The 19,736-nt window shown below is 34.1% G+C and overlaps 2 protein-coding genes and 1 long non-coding RNA gene across 3 annotated transcripts in view; all 3 read left to right on the forward strand.

Moving 5' to 3' along the window:
* Positions 1-9,745: 9,745 nt before the first annotated feature.
* Positions 9,746-11,137, forward strand: LOC123535316 (uncharacterized). The gene is made up of 2 exons (XM_045317928.2): positions 9,746-10,056; positions 10,981-11,137. The coding sequence occupies exons 1-2, from the start codon at positions 9,813-9,815 to the stop codon at positions 11,052-11,054; spliced, it is 318 nt and encodes a 105-aa protein (XP_045173863.2). The 5' UTR covers positions 9,746-9,812; the 3' UTR covers positions 11,055-11,137.
* Positions 11,138-13,033: 1,896 nt separating this feature from the next.
* On the forward strand, positions 13,034-18,988 carry LOC128547274 (uncharacterized). The gene is made up of 2 exons (XR_008366421.1): positions 13,034-13,143; positions 18,899-18,988. It is a non-coding gene; the product is annotated as an uncharacterized LOC128547274 (long non-coding RNA).
* A 5-nt stretch (positions 18,989-18,993) lies between these two features.
* LOC123533699 (GATOR complex protein WDR24-like) overlaps positions 18,994-19,736 on the forward strand; it is a 30,320-nt gene continuing 29,577 nt past the window's right edge. Inside the window, exon 1 of the mRNA XM_045315482.2 lies at positions 18,994-19,041. Coding sequence (XP_045171417.2) covers positions 19,008-19,041 — 34 coding nt within the window. The 5' untranslated portion in view covers positions 18,994-19,007. The remainder of the gene's footprint in view (positions 19,042-19,736) is intronic.

Raw genomic sequence — 19,736 nt, forward strand, 5'->3', positions numbered from 1 at the left:
CACAAATTTTGCCATACAGTAGCTTCTTTCGGTTACGTTTGTCAGACATGCAGACACTTGAAGTGCTTTAGCAGCACAGCTGAGTTACCTGGTACATCAAATGTAAGGACGTATTGCGTCTAGAGTCTTGTCCTGTCATCTTACCTGAAGGATCCTTCGAAGAAGGTCATATGGAAGTGATTGAAATTATCTGATATACCCCCTTTATATGTTCTATATTAAATTGTCAAACATAGAAAAAAGAAATAAAACCAAACTTTCCTTTTAGACAAATATAATATGTTTTCACAACAAAATGAATTAAGAAATATTCATTTGTGCATGCATTACATTTGTTTCACTGCATCATGATGTTTTTGCCAGGTTTATATATCTTGAAAACTTAACTTTTAACAATTCGATAAAATTGATTTTCACTCAGTATTTCTAAGTGAAGATAATGCAGTTATTCTTCTAGCAAAAGGTCACAATTATGATCAGGTGTTATGGTATATCACAGGTGAGATTACTGCCGGTGTAAATATTTTGCGCTGTAGTTCTATGCCTATGTGTTCTATTTTTAGGTGCATATGGGTGCGTTAGGGTGCGTAATGAATACATGACGACACTAATATACCTTTTAGGCTCGTGCTACTACTGATGCCTCATCCCACGTCGGCTGAAGAACAGAGCATGTGTTTGGAATTCGTGTATCTTAGGACTACTGCTTGGTAACGCGGGCTCTATACTGTGATGTAGCGTTCCTGATGTGGCTTTCAAAGAACATGAAGACTTGAGATTCAATGTTTAGCGAAGAGGAATATGTTAAATAATACCTAAGAGGTATGATTTAAGTCCATACAGGTTATTTGACGATACTATAGATATTAAAAGGTCGTACATGTTTTATATTTGTATCTCCAAAATTGGAGAAACAGAAAGAGGCAGGAATGACAGCATTTATTGTATATATTAGAAACAAAGGGAAGTAACCCAAACTGTACCAAAAAACCTGTGAACATGAATAGCAGTTGTCTCTTCCGTCACTTTGAAAATTGAATTTTAATATTTTCAGCCTTTCTTGGATAGTAACACATAACAAAGAAACCAATATGAAAGCTCAGATGCCCGTTGGTGATGACCCTTTTTTCATAATAATCGTTACTTTGGGCATATACGTGTCCACTAGTTTAGATTACAAAAGTTATACAAACTTACGGAATTGTATTTAAATGTACCTTTATACATCAACGTTGCAGAGTTCTGTTTTTTTAAACGGTTTTAACACCCTTCTTATTTTCCATATGAAAACCAAAAATTAATTTTTGTAATATTTTAGGAATATGTATACTGGTTGGGAACAAGTATCAAGACAGGACCACTTTCTGGACAGATGTCATAACCACTTTATTTTTGCATTTTTATTGCAATCCAGATCATACATATATAAGAACTATAAGGAATAAAGAGTCATGTTTTGTTCAGAAATATGATCCATGTTTTGTATGAAAACAGATAACAATGTGTTAAAGTGTCATAAAAAAACATTATTTATACTTTTATGTCACGCAACACCTAGGATATTAATAGATAAATGGCACATATATTTCCGGCCGCAGGTCGTTATTGATTTCACATAAATTTACTTTCTGTAAATATCTGAAGTAAAGTTCATTTAACAGCTGATTAAAACTGTACATTTTGATTGTTGGATGACTAATTCCCCTGGTTTCCGACTGGAATAGATAATATTTTCTTAAAGGGTGTGCAGGTGCTCTGAGCTGTATTGTCAGACAGTATAATCCGTTGCAAGACTTCTGTGGAAATAGCTAACGTCAAAAACCCGAATCCCCTCGGTAGTGAAACTGCGGCAGAGTTCAACTACAAACCTGCCAACTCTAACACTTTGATACGGAGTGATCTCCCGTAAACGATTTACAGTCAACTCGTCCCCCAGTCAACCCAGTCCCCATTTAGGTCATTCAGTCAATAGTTTTTTGCAGTTTATTACTTGTAATAACAAGATTTTTGTTGCATTAATGTTATCATGTTTTCAAATGAACGTGAATGTTGAATAATTCGGTTAACAATAATAATAATAGTAATAATAATAATAATTGTATTATATTATAATCCAAAATCTAGAACAAGTATATTATTTCATGGGACACACTTTCCTTTTTGCACGTCTTAATTTTGAATTTTTTTAAGCCCGAATATTTGATATCGTTTGAGATTACGTGATGAAACAAAAAGGATGGCCGTATCCAACTTATGCTGTTACAAATTATGGCAACCTTACTGTAACATATGTGTTTCAATGTAAAATCTGGTGAGCATCAAATACCCATGATATGCGGGGATTGTGACAAAAAATTCTAGACTTCTTTTTTTTAACATAGTTAACGTTACTACTGTTATAATTACAATTTTTGTATATTATGTTTTTAAGACTTCTATAATTTGAGACGTGTTTGTCGAAGAAACATTTAAGTTATTCTGATATGTGTATTTTTGTATAAATGTTTGATTATAGATTGAATGTATGATTGTGTAAATTTGTGAATATATATGAAATTTAATTGAAGGCCATACTGGGAATAAGTTGTATGATATATGTATTTGTTCGCCTAGTATGTAACCTTGAGAAAATAAAGTTATTATCTTATCTTATCTTTCCTTGACGATTTCAAATTGGTCATTCCGTTCCCCACTTTTCGGGTCCTCCTTTTCATTCATTTTTGGCAAAGTTTCTTAGATTATGGTTAATATAATTATACATGTTCTGTAAAATATGTTCTACATAAAAGACATGAAATTTTTACTTTAAGATCTACTTTTTGTTTTGCTTTATAAATATCCGATCGTGTGTGAAAGTGCAAAGTATATGCACGTCTCGTAGCTTAAAGTGTGCATTGACTAATGCGACTGTGTATCTTTTTTAAAGATACTTCTGTTTAAATTACAATTAACCGAATCGTGATTTTAATGTTTGTGTAAGCGACCTCTTCTGAGAAGCCTGATTTTCCGTAGGTCAGCCAGGCCGTTTGAACAGCGAATTTGACATTCTGAGGGACAGTTGCATACTATAGTAACGGAGATAGATATCCGTACCATACTTGAGAGGACAGGTCACACCCCGGGGCGGGTCAAGATTTCCTAATACATGAGCGTGTTGTAGAAGCTATACGGTGTAGATAATCAACTCTTTAAGTAGAAATGTCGATAATAGCAGTGCAAAATATTTACCTTTTTTTTTAGCCAAATGTACGAAAATGTAATTGCTTTTTTGGCTAAATCCCAAATTGCCAGACGTTTTGTTCTTACGTCTGGAACACCATCTCGTCTTTGAAACTCGCGTGGAATGGTGTGATTGTCTGCAATAATAATAAGCACGTCTGACAACATTATTGTTTTAGGCGGCAAAACAACTGACAGTGAAGGAGTGTATGAACTTTAGATTAAACTGATTATTGACTTCAGAGTAATGTATGACGTCAAAAGCGTAATTAATGCGGCGTGGATCTAAAACGTAATTGGAATCAATTTACAAGTAATTATATGTAATATTTCTAGCACTGAACGCATAATTATTAGCACAGAAATTGTTATTAGTTTCCAAAATTTTGACGAAAACGCATCGTAAATTAAGGCAAGATGCCGTCTGAAAAACGGAAACTAATACAACTCCAAAATGAGAGAGCTAAAATAGCTAAAACAAATCAATCTCTTACTTCATTCTTCTGTGTTGCACAAAGGTAAATATTTAATAGAATTTTTCTATTTACGAGTTTGATTTACGATCGCGATGAATTCCAAGTGGACTGCAAATTGGAATGCACGGATTTTTCTTCTATACTAGGTCTGACAGATTCGCAGTAAAACATAATATAGATCTAAAGTTTTGTTTGACAATGTTTTATGATTTTTTTTCCGACACAATGGAAGTGTTCTACAGAATGATGATGGTTGTTGTAAAACACTGCTCCCAGTTTTATAGATGAAAGAAATACTTTTTTAAATGAAATGAAATTTATTTGCTTGTTGATTTAATTTTTACTTTTCATTTTCAGCACCAATACAGGCACAGAGGTTGCAACAGAAACTACTGTTACGGAAACGTCAGTACCACAGAATAGGAAAATCGTTTGACCTGTCGTCAACACATATTTAAAATATTTGAAATGCATGTACACTAATTTTCACATTCTTTTGTGTATATATCTATTTATATCATTAGTATCAAAAAATTAGAGAAAAGCCAATTATGTGTAAGGTTGTACATAATAAAAGTGTTCTAAACTGTTGATTTGTTTTTAATGACCATTACAGTAAACTAGAAAAGTACTGGTAATTTCCAGGAAGCTTTGGTAGTTGGTAAGTACTGGTACTAAATTGCCAGGAAATATGTTTAATCATTACGATGGTAGTGAGCTGTGTAGACTACCACTGGAACAAATGTCATGACTTGTGATGGAACTTGTTGTCAAAGATCAGTTTGACATCTGCAATTGTGAGCAAAAGAATGTATTTTCTCCAATACTATGGGTATATAACTGATACAATTGCTATTGAAAGTTGGTGTAAAAATAGCCCAAAATGCAGGAAATCGCGCGCTCGATTTCAAAATTTTCCGGGGGAGCATGCCCCCGGACCCCCCTAGCACAGGCCCTCATTCTTCAGCACTCAGCCCTTTTTCAAGTCTAGATACAACACTATGGTATATAAACTAGAACTGATACTAGTATTATTTTAATGTTTGTAATAACTAAATTATTCTTTTCAGCTGAAGTCTAACAATCTACACATATTAACACCAGAGGTGTAGCCCTTATATAAGGTGTTTTTAGCTGCAATATTTGTCATAGCTATTTATAATGGCTTTCTGTGACGTACAATTTATACATTTGTATGCGTGCACTTCTGCCCAAATAGTTTTCTAGGTTAAAGGTCAGTAATTCAAATCCTTCTTTGTTTCATATAAAAAACGACAACTTCATGTCGTCTTTACATATCTTTAGAGAACATCACTTTTTCCTACACCAATTTTTCATGAAACTGTTCTATCACAATTTAACGAAAAAATGAAAAGAAAATAGGGTGGTTGAATAGTTCCTAGTGAAATGCCAGTCAGTTGTGGTCTGCTACCCTAAAAATGGCGCATATTTGCTCTTTCCTCCGCGCAATAAACATCTACTTCCGGTTTCGATCTGCAAAACTTGCCATGTGGGTTGTATGAACATGAAAACCGTCTCATTTCATGCAGAATGTATTCTAGTAGCGAAAAAGTGTGATCAAAGCACTCGTTCTACACGAATTTGCGCAGAAAATGGGAAAATTAGGATCATTATTCCTCTGTGTCATGCAGTCACATTCTATCGTTTTGCTACAGCGCTATATATAACTGCTTTAATTTTCTTAATTTATAAATCTGAGGGATGAGTGATGAATTAGTATTGTTGATTTAACTGGGGGCTTTTTTGGTTATCTTTTAAATCTTTTGAATACGTGAAATGCCTAAATAAATTGTTTCCAATTGAAAGAAAAACTTCAAACACTAGTATGCTGTAGATAAACTACTGGGAATAAAATACATAAAATAAGGCCTTATCTAAAGTACAAATGTTAGCAAGCCCTAAACAGCTCTTATTTGACTGTACAAAAACCCGTACTTATCAAATGAATTAATTAGCATGTCAACATGATTTGGAACCGCACATGATATTATAAGCGTTAGCAATATCGGGCCACAGTGACTTTAGTTTTCGTCGCTCTATTGCAATGAAAGTACCTGTGAATATTCAGCTTGGCAAGTACAATTTAAAGACTTCTTGCTGAACCAGTTCAGTCGTTAGGGAAGAATGACGATTTTATTTTAGTGAAAACAATTGTGTAGTTTTGCATAGCGAAAGGTAATATACAAGGCCTATGGAGTATAGTTCCACTCCCAGAAATGTCGGATCGGTTTAATTGTAAGGGCAGGATGACGGTCTCAATTTGGACAAAAATTGAAAGTTCACAGACCAAAATTTAATATAAAAAGGCTGTAAAATATATTTCACGCTTGTTGAATTGTTTTCGATTGTCGCTGAACTTTTCGATATACCACTCTTCATGATTTGGAATCACTCATGATATTACAGACCTTAGTAAAATCGGACCATGGTGATTATAGTTTTCGTCCATCTATAGCAATGACAGTAAGAGTGAACTTTTAGCTTGGGAAGTACATTTTAAAGAGTTCTTTACTGAATCTGTTCAGTCGTTTGCGAAGACAGACGATTTCATTTTGGTGCAAAAATATCTGTAAATTTGCATTGGAAAAAGTTAATATTTAATGTCTATGAAATATAGTTCTACTGTCTGGAATGTTTTAGACTGTCACAAAACTCATGCTTATACAGCTAAACGTCAGTCAGAACCGCACAATGTATTACAAGCTTTAGTAATGTCGGGACACGGTGACATAAATATTAGTCTCTCCATTGCAATGGAAGTATACATGTATAACTGAGCCTCTGATCTAAAACCTGTAGTATTCCGCTGTTGAATTGGTTCATTTGTAAAGGCAGTATGACGTTCTCAATTTGGACAAAAATCGAAATTTCGCAGAACAAAATGCCCTGCAAAATACATTTTACGCTTGTTGAATTGTTTTCGATTGTCACTGAACTTTTCGATATGGTACGCAATCTACTTAGGTCATTAAAACAATCATATAAGGGCTGTAAATTGTATCTTCTATGATTTTTCTGTTATTATTTTTGGGAAGCGCACCCTTCCCACTTTCGCTAAACTATGTATACCGACATTAGTGAAATTGTAGTTACAAATGCCGTTACTACCTTTCTCCATACACACACTATAAAAATACTTCGGTACTTCTATGAAATTCAAGGGTCTGAGAGTAAACAGATCGATACCATTTATTTAGCATATGCAATAAATGTGAACACTTATGATTTGTAAATGAAAAATATGACAGGGATTATAATTTTTTGTAAAGAGCTTTGTCTACGCGTAATACTACTTCACGATGTAAATATTCATCACTTGACCAAGACCAAGAACACATAGTTCCGTTTGCGCTACCTTTCTATTGATTTTGGTGTCGGGGTCAACGCGACCGTTGAAGCCTTAGTCTGCTTTTACCGATGATCAGACTTCATACATATAGACATATGGACATCTGGATTCAAATGAAAGATTATGATTTGAGTAACTTTTACTGGCTTTGGTCTGGATGTGGGTTACTTTTTGCGTTTAATGAATGAAAAAAATGGTAGCATTTAGTGAAATATTGCAAAATGATTTCATCTTTTCTTGCCTGGTTTCTCCATAAAAATGCATACCGGTTCAGCTACGCTTCCCTACAGTCCTCTCAGTACTTTGATTACTGCAGAAGTGTCATATTAATGGGAAATAATTAAAAATTTGACATAATAAAAGAGTTAAAGATGATTAGTCTTGTACTTCGTTGATAAAACTTGCTCAATCTCTCAGTACGACGTTTAATAGGTTTGCTGCCTTTTGCATAAATTTGTAACCTGAGCGTTAATATTAATCAGGAAATCTAGACTGACTTCCAATAATTTAACCAGTCAATAAGATTTTGACTTTTGTATTCCAGAGATTTTTTTAAAACATACATACCCTTGCATAAACGTAGCCAGTGCTTCAAAATGATACGTGCAACGTGGCACAAAGTGCCGATTGGGGCAGGGGAGGAGGTTTCCCCTTCCCGCTGGTGGGGTCCGGGGCCGCCCCCGCGAAGATCTGGAGTCTTAGATAAAACAAATTGTGCATTCTGACGCATTTTATGGCATATAATTCAAGGGGACTTCGGACACTTAAAATGTCAATATTTCGAAAACTTAACCGCTAAAAACGCCCACCCATGGAAATTTTGAGACTAAAATAAACAAGAGCACCGCCTTGCGGTGCAGACACTCATCTGTTTTTCTTTTTTTTGTCTCTGTATAACAGAAATATTTTCATACCCATGATTTTCTAAGTCCAAAAGGGACAATAATTCTTGCAAAAATGCAATGTAGAGTTACAGTACTTGCTGCAGAGTCAGCTTTTAATGGCGAATAACTGCTCCAAGTTTTAAAGAAATAGCTTTGTCCCTAAAGTTGACCTAAACGCAAACCAAGAAATCTGATATTTTCTAAGCCGTAATTCTTCCAAAAGCAGCATAGATAATTCTTGCTGTACAGAGTCATCTTTTAATGGTGAATAAAACATAACAAGGCAACGCCGACGTAGACGCCGATCAACTGGTGACAATAACTAACCATTTTTTATAAAAAAAAATTTTTAAAAAATTAAAATAAATCAGATGAGCTAAAAATCGTTCATTCTGACGCATTTTGTGGCATGTGATTCAAGGAGGCTTCGGACATTTAAAAGGTCAATAGTTTGAAAATTTTAAACGATATAAGGCTCCCTGGGAAATTTTCGAGAGTTAACTAAAATTGGTGCATTCTGACGCATTTTGTATCATATAATTCTTGGGGACGTCGGACAATCGAAAGGTCAATATTTATAGAGGAATGTCGGCAGTTATCGACACCTTAAGCATTAGCATAGGATAACTGATTGTTTACTTATGATAATCTTAGTTGAAACCAATTTTCAACGTTATTAATTATTCATCCGCATCATCAAATAGTCCATATAACAATAACAGTTAGGCAATAAGACAACCATACATACAGAATGTCGTAGAGGCAGTTATCGGCACCATTCGGCAGTTATGGACACCCTAACAATTTTCTAAATCAAATAAGTATGTTGACAAACGATGAGTAAGCTACGAGATGGAAAGAAGTCAGTTGTAACACTTGAAAATATATTAACAAAAATGATAATGAGTTGCAAGATGTTCAAGACTTTCCATCATTTTAGCTAGAGCTATAAATTGTAAATTGGGCGTGTGCATAAGGCCGATGTTTTTCCTTAATGTTTTTACACACTTAAACTTAAATAAGAAGCAAGTAGACCTAGACTAAGTCTAAACTTAGTATACAGTAGAACTTTTTAAAGCCAATAAGGACGAAACGCAACAATTTTCAATGTCTAGAACACACAATTGTAGAGAATACATAAGAATTGTCCAAGCAATTTATTTTGGTAGCACTTTTTTCGAGTAAGAAGGGTTAAGTTTTCGTACACAGTAAACATGTCTGTAAACCTAGCCAAATCATGGACCTATTGTTTTAGTAACAGCAGTAGTTTATATCAGAGTCTATATCTGATAATGTAGGCAACGGAAAATGTTTTTCGGTCAATTACACTGACAAACGAAGGGACACATTAATAAACAGACAGACAAACAGAGTCCCTACCACTTTTTCTAAGAGACTCGGTTGAATGCTCAATCAAATTTATATTTCGAATAAGGGAAGCTCTAAAAGTTTCGATATAATAGGGCTATTACAACAGTAACCCGATCTGGGATGCTGTATTCGGCTGAAGTGGGGTTTTGCCAGATAGGATCTCACAAGGCGCGTAAGATGTGGCGAGGCCGCATAAAAAGTGCGTCAGTAAATTCTTTGCTGGCATTTGTTTAATATATCTAGGAAAACTCCCAAAGGTACTAGTTTCGCAGTTAAGTATCGACACTATATGACTGAAGTTCATTTTTGTAGAAGTATGCATGGACTTATAAACAATTTATAAGTGTCCTTTTAACCAAGAAAGACAACACAATTGAAATGTGTGGACTTCCATGATGACGTCGGCAATTTTTGCGTACATTGACGTTATCACTTAGCACAACGTTAGAAACCGCACCTCAGTAAGACAACAGTCGATATTATTTTGCTAAAATGGGTATTTGTTGTTCTAAACCTAGGAAGATGGGGTATATCGAACGTCTAGTTCAATGTGAAGAGTGGAAGCAAGCTAAATTAGCTGAGAAATACAAAGTTCGTCCGCCAGTAAATCAGCACCTCTGGACAGAAGAATTGTTAGAGATTGTAAGGAACTATGAAGATGTGGATTCTCTTGCTGTAGATGAATCTCTTCTTACGACCGAAACAGGGGAAATGTCTATATGCACACCCGAGATAGGTAAACATTTTTTTCGACTTACAATATAATTTTTGTTTCATCAACTTCAATTAAGCCATTTAAAAATAGTCCTTTGAAATTGTAATGGTTTCCATTTAGTATAATCTAGAGCGAATGTTGTGTTTAAATGTCTATTATGTAAATTCTATCTTTTTTCATTATAATTAGATGATCAATTTTTTATCTATTTTTGTGTTAAACTGATGTATTTTCATTTTACAGAAGGCCACATTGAAACTTAAGATTTGTAATAATGTTTTAACACTGTTATATGTCTTTATGTGTTACCTTCTTTGAATAAAGTTATTATTATCATAATGATGATAATAATAAAAATAATAATATTATTATTAATAATGATGATGATGATGATCATCATCATCGTCATAATTCATAATAATGATAATAATAATAAATATTATTATTATTATTATTATTATTACTTAGGACAGCTTTAGGATTTTGGGTTAGAGGGTGCGAGCTTTCAAGGAAACTTTAAGAATCTTGATTTCTTGTTGTTTGATTTTTTTGTTGTTGTTTGTTTGTGTTTGCTCTATATTGTATTTTCGAATATGTATTTTATATTCAAAGGTTGAATATGTCGAAATAAGCTTTACTTGGAATAAAATTGTTGGTGTCATAATAAGAATCGTGCGGTCTCATGGATGCAATCCGCAAGCTCGGGGTTGAGTAACCTAGCTAGCCAAAATCTTAACTACTAGACAAACGCTTAACATACAAAGAATCTGATAAGGAAAACCAGAACAAATCACAGATTTTATAAAGAAATATTTGTTGAGATATTATATGTTTAATTGACATGTAGAATTCTTCGAATCACAAGAAAAAAACATGAATGACATGTAATATTATTTGATAAACGTATTGGGTGGTACATATATTTCTTTATTTCTTATTTTACAGAAGACAATCAGAAAGCAGAACCACTCGTGCTTGATGAATCTAGCAGCACGGTTGCTATGTTCTGGTCTTCGTAGATGTAAGAACCGAGTGGTGTAGTGTAGAACGCCGGACTCCTGGCACGAAGGGCGCAGAGATTAGGCTACGAATCGGGCAATAATTAACTGACTGGTACTGTCTGAGAGTCCTGAGTTGTAAGAACTTCCTACAAGAAGATGGCAAGTTTCCCAAACAGTGAGCGAGGCGATGGCTGCACCACAAAAAGAATCAAATGTGTCCGTATAATAAAATTAAAATTCATCTTTGAATGAATCTGAAATTATTGATCATGAGGCACATTATGTAAGAATGAAACATAACTATGAAAAGACAATATTCCTTCATAAACTTGATATTTGATATCAGATTGATAAAACTCTAAAAATGTTATGCAAATTGACATCACAGTATATAATTCCACGATGAAATTAACTGCAACTGGCAATAAATTTATAAAGATATATATTGTTCTGTCTTCATTTTTTTCTACGTAACTCTTTGAAAAGGGACACATTTAGCACATCAGTGCGGGTTGTTGCGGCAACAATGTTATACACTTATTATATTTTATTTATTTATTTCAGTCTCTTCCATTTACAAATTACAAGTATATACAAATATGCATCATAACATTCAGTTTTAGAATTATAATTTAAGAGACATATAACACGGTAAAAATAACATTACATACATCAAAAGCAACCATATTACTTAAAACAGTACAGATTTATGTGTATAAGCATGTGTGTGCATGTGTGTGTTGTGTGTGCTTGTGTGTGCATGTGTGTGTCCGTGTGCAGGTGTCTGTGTATATGTGTCTGTGTGTATGTGTCTGTGTGTAACCACATGATTTAAAACGTACTGAAATGTTTATTCTGTCTGTAGGAAACGTTTTTGCCTGTATACATATAGGAAACTGTCAGATGTGTCTTTAAGTGTTTATGGACCGAACAATAGCATATGGATCGGCCTTATATGTAATGAAATTCCTTACAACTAATCATCAAGGCAAAATATGTTTTACCAGACTTTGAACTCTTTTGGAATAATATCAATGGTGTTGTTTTCTCATGGAAGAGAAGGTAAGAAAAGCTTTGTGTTGGAAAAGGTAGATCTAGATAAACAGCTGAATTGAATTATAGAACAGAATATAAGATAGGAGCGCAAACAAGAAACATAGAGCTAATTTTAACCGTTGAAAGTAGAAGTTTGAGTAAGCCTTTCATTATGAAATATATTAACATTGACATAAAATGTTTTGACCTCTTCAAAGGTCTCTTTAGACGGTGATGGGCGCGACAACACTCATAGCTTTCCCTGCGACAGTGTTGTATATATTTTTTCTTGTTTTTTTTCCCCATTCTCTTGTTTTAGTAATATTTTCTGCTAAAGGCATGTACCTTGCATTACTTGCACAAGTAGGTTAAATTTAAGCATAAATGTCATGCGGGGAAATTAGTCACTTTCAGAGGTATCATACTCGCCTGCTCTCGCATTAAAGATGCTTTATCATATTATATCTTGTCATGACAACAAACATACTGGATTTTTTTTTACATTACGCACGTGCGTTCTATGCGTATTGGGAGCTATGCCCTTGTCCTTATGCTGGAAAGAAAGGGTATTGCCACTGGCATAATTATAGGCCTAGAGGGTTGACCTTTGGCTGAAATATAAATATTACTAAGAAAATGTTAAAAGTTAAAGGCCCTAGGATCGAGCCTTGAGGAACCCCTTTTCACTAATGGTATTTCCGGGTTCGGCCCTCTGCGATTTGTGTGATAGGCAATCAAGGATGAATTGACAAGTTTTGCCTGATAACGAATAATTAAGTGGGTTAGACATGTGTCAAATGCCTTTGAAAGATCCATTAGCATTGCATATATTCTACATCGTAGTATCGTTCCGAGATGACATTAGGCGGCGATAGCCCTAACGGAATACTGTAGATAACCGTGCAGTTTCTACGGTATGGTACGAAAACAGAAATTTCCGCATTAATTACGGCACATATATACAGACTTTAGAGAGGATCAGTTTCGCCCCTGGTCTAGCTGTCATTAGTTTGTAATACTCGCTGTGGACATTCAGTTTTAGGTCTGGCTTTTAAATTAATTTCAGGAAAAGGTATTTTATTGACAGTTCTGCATAAATATTAGACTTGTATATTTTATTGGACTTTGGCTGTGCGATTATCAGAAACTTTGTTTCGGTTTCGTCCAATAATTTTTCGTACATATGCCGAATATATAAAAAAGGCTTTAAAAAAGACTAGATTCAGAATTAACTAGGACCAAGTGACATAATTACTGATGTAGATTTACTAAATTAATTGCAACTGAATTTAGAAATAGAAATTATCCTGGAGTTTGAATTCCTATGTTTAATAATAATCTGCAATACTTTAAAGTTTGGCAGTGGCTACGATTAAGGTACGGTAATCCTAGCCTCCGATTCTAGGATTATGGAAGTTCCGTATTCCTAGACAACCCTATGAGGATAGGCTAGGATTACGGAAGTATTTAAAAGGCATCAAATATATGTTAAGACATGCATAAATGATATTGTAAACTTACATATTTCACTTTAGAATAGCGAAAACGAAATACAAAAACATATATGAGTGTTGATTTCGCCCGATTCTATATGCGAGGAAATCTGACAGGCAAAATCTATATTTAAAGAATAGAATATTTTTTAAAATCCTTTTAAGCTATTATTAACAATATATTTCTTCGTTTGTCTGCCATTTTCAAAAAAGAAATGATATCTACTATGTTCTGGAAAAGAAAAACGTATGCATACGGGTGTTGATTTCTCCTGTTTTTACGCGAAAAACTCAAGTGACAGGCAAAATTAACTCATAAGATTAAAAGTATAGAATTTTTTTAATCTAACTTTGACCCTCATATTTCTGTTATCTTTCCGCGCGCCGCCATTAATATATCTTTTAAGATTATATTAACCCAAATTGGCTGATCTATAACATGAAATAATAGGGCAGGCATGAAAAAAAGTTATTTTAAGTTAATTAAGTAAGTTTACAAAATCATTTATGCATGCCTCTAAAATACTTTCGTAATCCTAGCCTATCCTCATAGGGTTGTCTAGGAATACGAAACTTCCGTAATACTAAAATCGGAGGCTAGGATTACGGTACCGTAATCATAGCCACTGCCTTAAAGTTTTTAGCTCGACTATCCGAAGAATAGTCTAGCTATTCTACTCACCCTGGCGTCGGCGTCGGCGTCACACCTTGGTTAAGTTTTTGCATGCAAGTACATACAGCTATCGTTTAAAGTCATATAGCTTTGAAACTTATTTATTCTTTTTCTAGGTCAATTACCAACCTCACTGGGTCAAGTTCCATAACTCTAACATGTATTTTAAGCAAATTATGCCCCCTTTTGGACTTAGAAAATTCTGGTTAAAGTTTTACATGCAAGTTACTATCTCCAAAACTAATGCAGATATGGAATTGAAACTTAACATGTTTCTTCGGGGTTATACAACTAGTTGATAGCATCAAGTTCCATAACTCTGATATGCATTTTGGTCAAATTATGTCCCCTTTAGAACTTAAAACTCTTTTGATATTTAACATTTTGGGTAATAATTTCCTGCTTTTGTGACAATATTTCGAATAGTCGAGCTTGGCTGTCTTACGGACAGCTCTTGTTTATCAGGGCACTTGTTTGGCCATTTTTGGGGCTGAATATGGGTACCATTCCCCTCCTAAAATAATATGTTTTTTTCCCCTTTCTCAGAAGAAAATTCCCCTGATGATAGGTTGTTTGACACAAATAGATATTAACTCTTTCTTTTAATATTATATAGTGCCTCTAAGGAAGATTACTGTTGCAATATAGTCACATCAGTTAGAAATGATTGAAAACAGTATTAATAAGTGTCACACTGTGAAAAGTAGTTACATCTACATGGCTTAAACTACCCCTTTTCGTCTTAAAATGTCGAAAAAATTTCCCCTTCCTGAGGGTATGGGTACCTGTCCCCAAAAGTTGTGTAGTGCCCTGTTTATTCACTTTCTTTATTTAAAACTTGAAAAAAGGATAATCTAAACACTACCGCTATGTAGCGTAATGGCCGATACCCGCCTCACCGTAAAACCGGGAACGGGCGTTTATTGGTGGTTAATACTGGAAAACGGGATTTTATCCATAATGTCGATATTGAGAATAGTATTATTATACATATTTTTTTCACATTTAATGTTAAATTAAGATTATATTAAAATAATTAATACAAACTGTTATCTAAAGCAGAATATTTTGAGAATTTTTTGCCAAACCCCCACATTTTTTACAATGTTCTACTTTCATTTTTGATTAGGGCACATTTTCATTTATTATCGCATAGTGCGGTAATTTTCCTTTGATCTTTGCAGCATGTTATACATAGTAACACACATTATTACTACAAAACTGTGCTGATATCTTACAAAACTGTTGCGATATATATCAACACGGAAATCTCTATGGAGTTTCATAAGAAAAAAAGTGTTCCGATATATATCAGCACAGTAAAACTGTTCCGATATATATCGGAACACTTTTTCTCTATTGAGGCCCTATCAAGGGAGTATAATTTTTTCCTTTCAAAGAAAAGATGATTTTAGCTCCAATTTACAGTTCACAGAGAAAGAATTGTCACAAACACCTACATTTATAAAGTAAAAGAATAAATAAACTAGAATATTTCAAAAACTTGATAGTTATTGCCAAATTCAGAAATACATGAAATATATGAAATTCTGAGATTTCTCAAATGTTTCTTTTTCTTTGATTTTTTTTTTTACAAACAAAACAACAAGTTTTACAATATGTCTGGCCAATGAAATGCAAAGATTTAAAACCAATGCAGAAATTTGTTGGGTACTTTTATCTGGGGAACACATTTTCTAAAACAGAAGTTTTAGTGTTTCAGTCAGCGAGGCGCAGAAAGGGAATCAAAATAGTAAAAATAATAATAAACAAATTTAAATGAAAATGATATATAAATTTTAATGATAAACTATGCGATAAAACAGTTATAATATGTAGTGCTCGTGTGTTACCAGGATATATCAGAGCTAGGGGTACATCTCGTTATTTTTCTCTTCACATATCTGTCTCGGCCTACCGGCCTCGACGATATGTGCAGAGAAAAATACCCTCGATGTACCCCTAGCTCTGATATATCCTGGTAACACACTCTCACACATACTATAACTATTACGTATTAAATATTTTACTCTGAATTTGGAGAGATCGCAGTGACGCCTTAATATCTGTTTATCTGGTGGTGGGCAAAACAAATGTTTTTACATCGTTTGTGTATGTGATCGAAATTTTTAATTCTCAGTAAGTTATTCGTTCAAATTTTTTTTTTATCATGTTTATGGATTTCAGAATTCAAAAAGTTTTGAAATACTTACAATTTTCATATTCAAATATCTTTTTTAAATGAATGATTGTTTTCAATGACATATAATTTTAATAGCGGCGTAGTGATGTTCAAAACTTTTAGAAAAACACTGTAAGTTAAGCGTTCATAATTAATCCATGCAAACAGACATTCTGACATACATTTTAGATATTTGCTTTTTTGTGTTATTAGCTGGACTATTCGAAGAATAGGGGAGCTATCCTACTCGCCCCGGCGTCGGCGTGAGCGTGGGCGTCACACAAATTTTAAAGTTTGCGTACCACCCCAAATATTTTCAAAGTCCATTGAGATATTGCTTTCATATTTTAGATACTTGTTTACCATCATGACCCCAGTCTGTAAAAAGGAGGAGGCAACTCTATCAAGCATTTTGACTGAATTACGGCCCCTTTTCGACTTAGAATAAATGTTAAAGTTTGTGTACCACCCCAAATATTTTCAAAGTCCATTGAGATATTGTTTTCATAATTTGCATACTTGTTTACCATCATGACCCCAGTCTGTAAAAAGGAGTAGGCAACTCTACCAAGCATTTTGACTGAATTATGGCCCCTTTTCTACTTAGAATAAATGTTAAAGTTTGCGTACCACCCCAAATATTTTCAAAGTCCATTGAGATATTGCTTTCATATTTTGCATACTTGTTTATCATCATGACCCCAGTCTGTAAAAAGGAGGAGGCAACTCTATCAAGCATTTTGACTTAATTATGGCCCCTTTTCGACTTAGAATATGCTTATTGTAATGTTAAAGTTTTACTCATTGCTTATATTATACTATCAAGCACTGAGAATAGTTGAGCGCGCTGTCCACTGACAGCTCTTGTTTTTCATATGTCATCAAATGAAAATTGAAGCTATCCTCTGCTAACTACTGACTCGTTGGAATAGATTGAAACTTCACACACTTTTTCATCTTGATGATTTAACATGCAGTGCATAAGTTCCATAACTACTATGCATTTTTACAAAATTATGCCCCTTTTTCGACTTGGCAATCTACCCTTACCTAAATATTAAAAGCTATTATCTTTTGGTTGTTTTTGTGTGTAAGGTTGTATCTCAGTAACCACTAATTGAAATAGATTGAATTTTCACACACTTGTTCACTATGATGATCTGACATGCATTATACAGGATCCATAACTCCATTTTGCATTTTTACAAAATTATGCCACTTTTTCGAATTATATTCATTTGAATTTCAATTGACAAGGCTGACAGCTCCTGTTGTTGTAATTTGTCTCACAAATACACTTTTGAAATAAAGACATTAACTATTAGATTTTATTAAAGAAGAAATTTATACTTTAGCTTTCCTTTGATGCATAACACAAAATACTTACTTAATTCTATTTTTCAAATTTATGGCTTGAACCAATGTTGTACAGATGTAACACCCTAGTTGTATAATAAAAAAAGTAATATCTTTTGCTATTAGAATATGTAAATTTAGCTGTGCAGTCTGATCATGATCTGCACTGTTCGCCATTCAGTCAGTATCTTTTTGGTATGCAACCCTTTTAACAGTTAATGGTACTGTCCAAATTGAAAGATGGACAAGTTTATTATAGAAATTTAGCAGGGTAAGGGTTAGCAAGGATTATAAAACTTAAAGTTGGCTCTATATTTTTTGTTGCAAATGACGACGTGACTACTAATTCCAAAAATTGTAGAAATCAAAGAAGTTGTTTTTGAAATATCAACCAAAGTGTAAAAGTTATAGACAAGTGAAATGTCATGTTTGGACATAATTATGAATGTGCTCCTTAATACAGAGTTTTCACTATACTATCTGCCTGTTTTTCATGTAAAATATATAGGAGAAAAATCAGGCTAGATAAATGAGTTCCTTATTGCTGAGATTTCACTATAATTTTGTTTTTACTTTATTATGTATGTCAAGGTATTCATTTGTGAAGTAATCTCATTTTTCATTAAAATTTGATAAAGGCAGAAATTGCATATTTATAAACATTAAATTTTATTGACACCCAATATTTAAGTCAAACTATTCTATTACAACCTCAGTAGCTTAGTGGTAGAATGCCTGCTTAGAGAGCCGAAGGTCGTGGGTTCGAACCTTGGCCGAGCCATACTGAAAGTGTAAAGAATGGTACTAGCAGCTTCCTTTCTTGGCTCTCAGCATTAAGAGGATAGTGCTAGGACTGGTCAGCCTCGTGTAAGTATAATAGCTGGGTGGGGTATCATGTCACATGTCTACAGCGTGATTTTCCAGTGAGGCAGTACTATAAAGTTGGGTATTGTGCTCACTGCTACAAGTAGACACCGACTTTTATATGAATGAAAAATTGTTGAAAAGAAGTTAAACCGGAACACACATGTATACAAACTTTTCAAGGAGAAGTATGTTTTTTCATACAGTCATTTCACATTATTTCTCATATTCTTACTCGTATATGTATTCACTTTTATAGGTTGCATCGAATTGCTGGCCATTTGATTTGATAGTAATAGGACAGTTTGGTACTATAAACAGGCTGGGCAGACTATTTCAAAATATAGCATTTCAAAACACAGCAAAAAATGCAGACAGTTACAAAGATAGTTCATGACAGGGGTAAGTTAAATGGCATTTTTAACCTATAGGCTGCTGGCGGCAAGTGATTCTGCCTTTACAACCAGTGCTGACCAAGATCTGTGCTGGCTGATCATGGTCTTTACTGTTCGCTATTCGGTCAGTACATTTTCAATGAAAACCCCTTCAAATAATAAATGGTACTGCCCATATTGAATGATAAACCAGTCTATATTTAGAAATTTAGTAGGGTAAAGGTTAAAGTTATAAGGTAGTGGACCTCTTTCCAGCTTTTGATGGTGGAGGAAGACCCCAGGTGTCCCTCCATCGTCCATGCATTATCTCATCACAGGTGTGCACCTGAGTAGAACCACCGACCTTCCATAAGCCAGCTGGATGGCTTCCTCACTTGAAGAATTCAAACCCATTTTGGTGAGGGGTAAGTGATTTGAAGTCAGCAACCTTAACCACTTGGCCACGGAGGCCCCCGAGTCAGGGATGTATCATATAGAATTTGGGATATGAATACAATCAGAATGATTTAGAAAAATTGATACAGAAATATTGAAAAAATTTCTGGAATATTCAAAGGGAAACGAAGTTCAAAAGTTGAATTTTACGATGTATCTTATGAATAAAAATGATGATGGTCTGTATCAGACCGAAACCTGTATAGAAATAAAACCATAAACTTTGCCCTTGTGCTGACATCTTGTTCTCCTATTTTCTTTTTCTAT

Source organism: Mercenaria mercenaria, chromosome 12 (genome assembly GCF_021730395.1).
Source record: "Mercenaria mercenaria strain notata chromosome 12, MADL_Memer_1, whole genome shotgun sequence".
Lineage (NCBI taxonomy): Eukaryota > Metazoa > Mollusca > Bivalvia > Venerida > Veneridae > Mercenaria > Mercenaria mercenaria.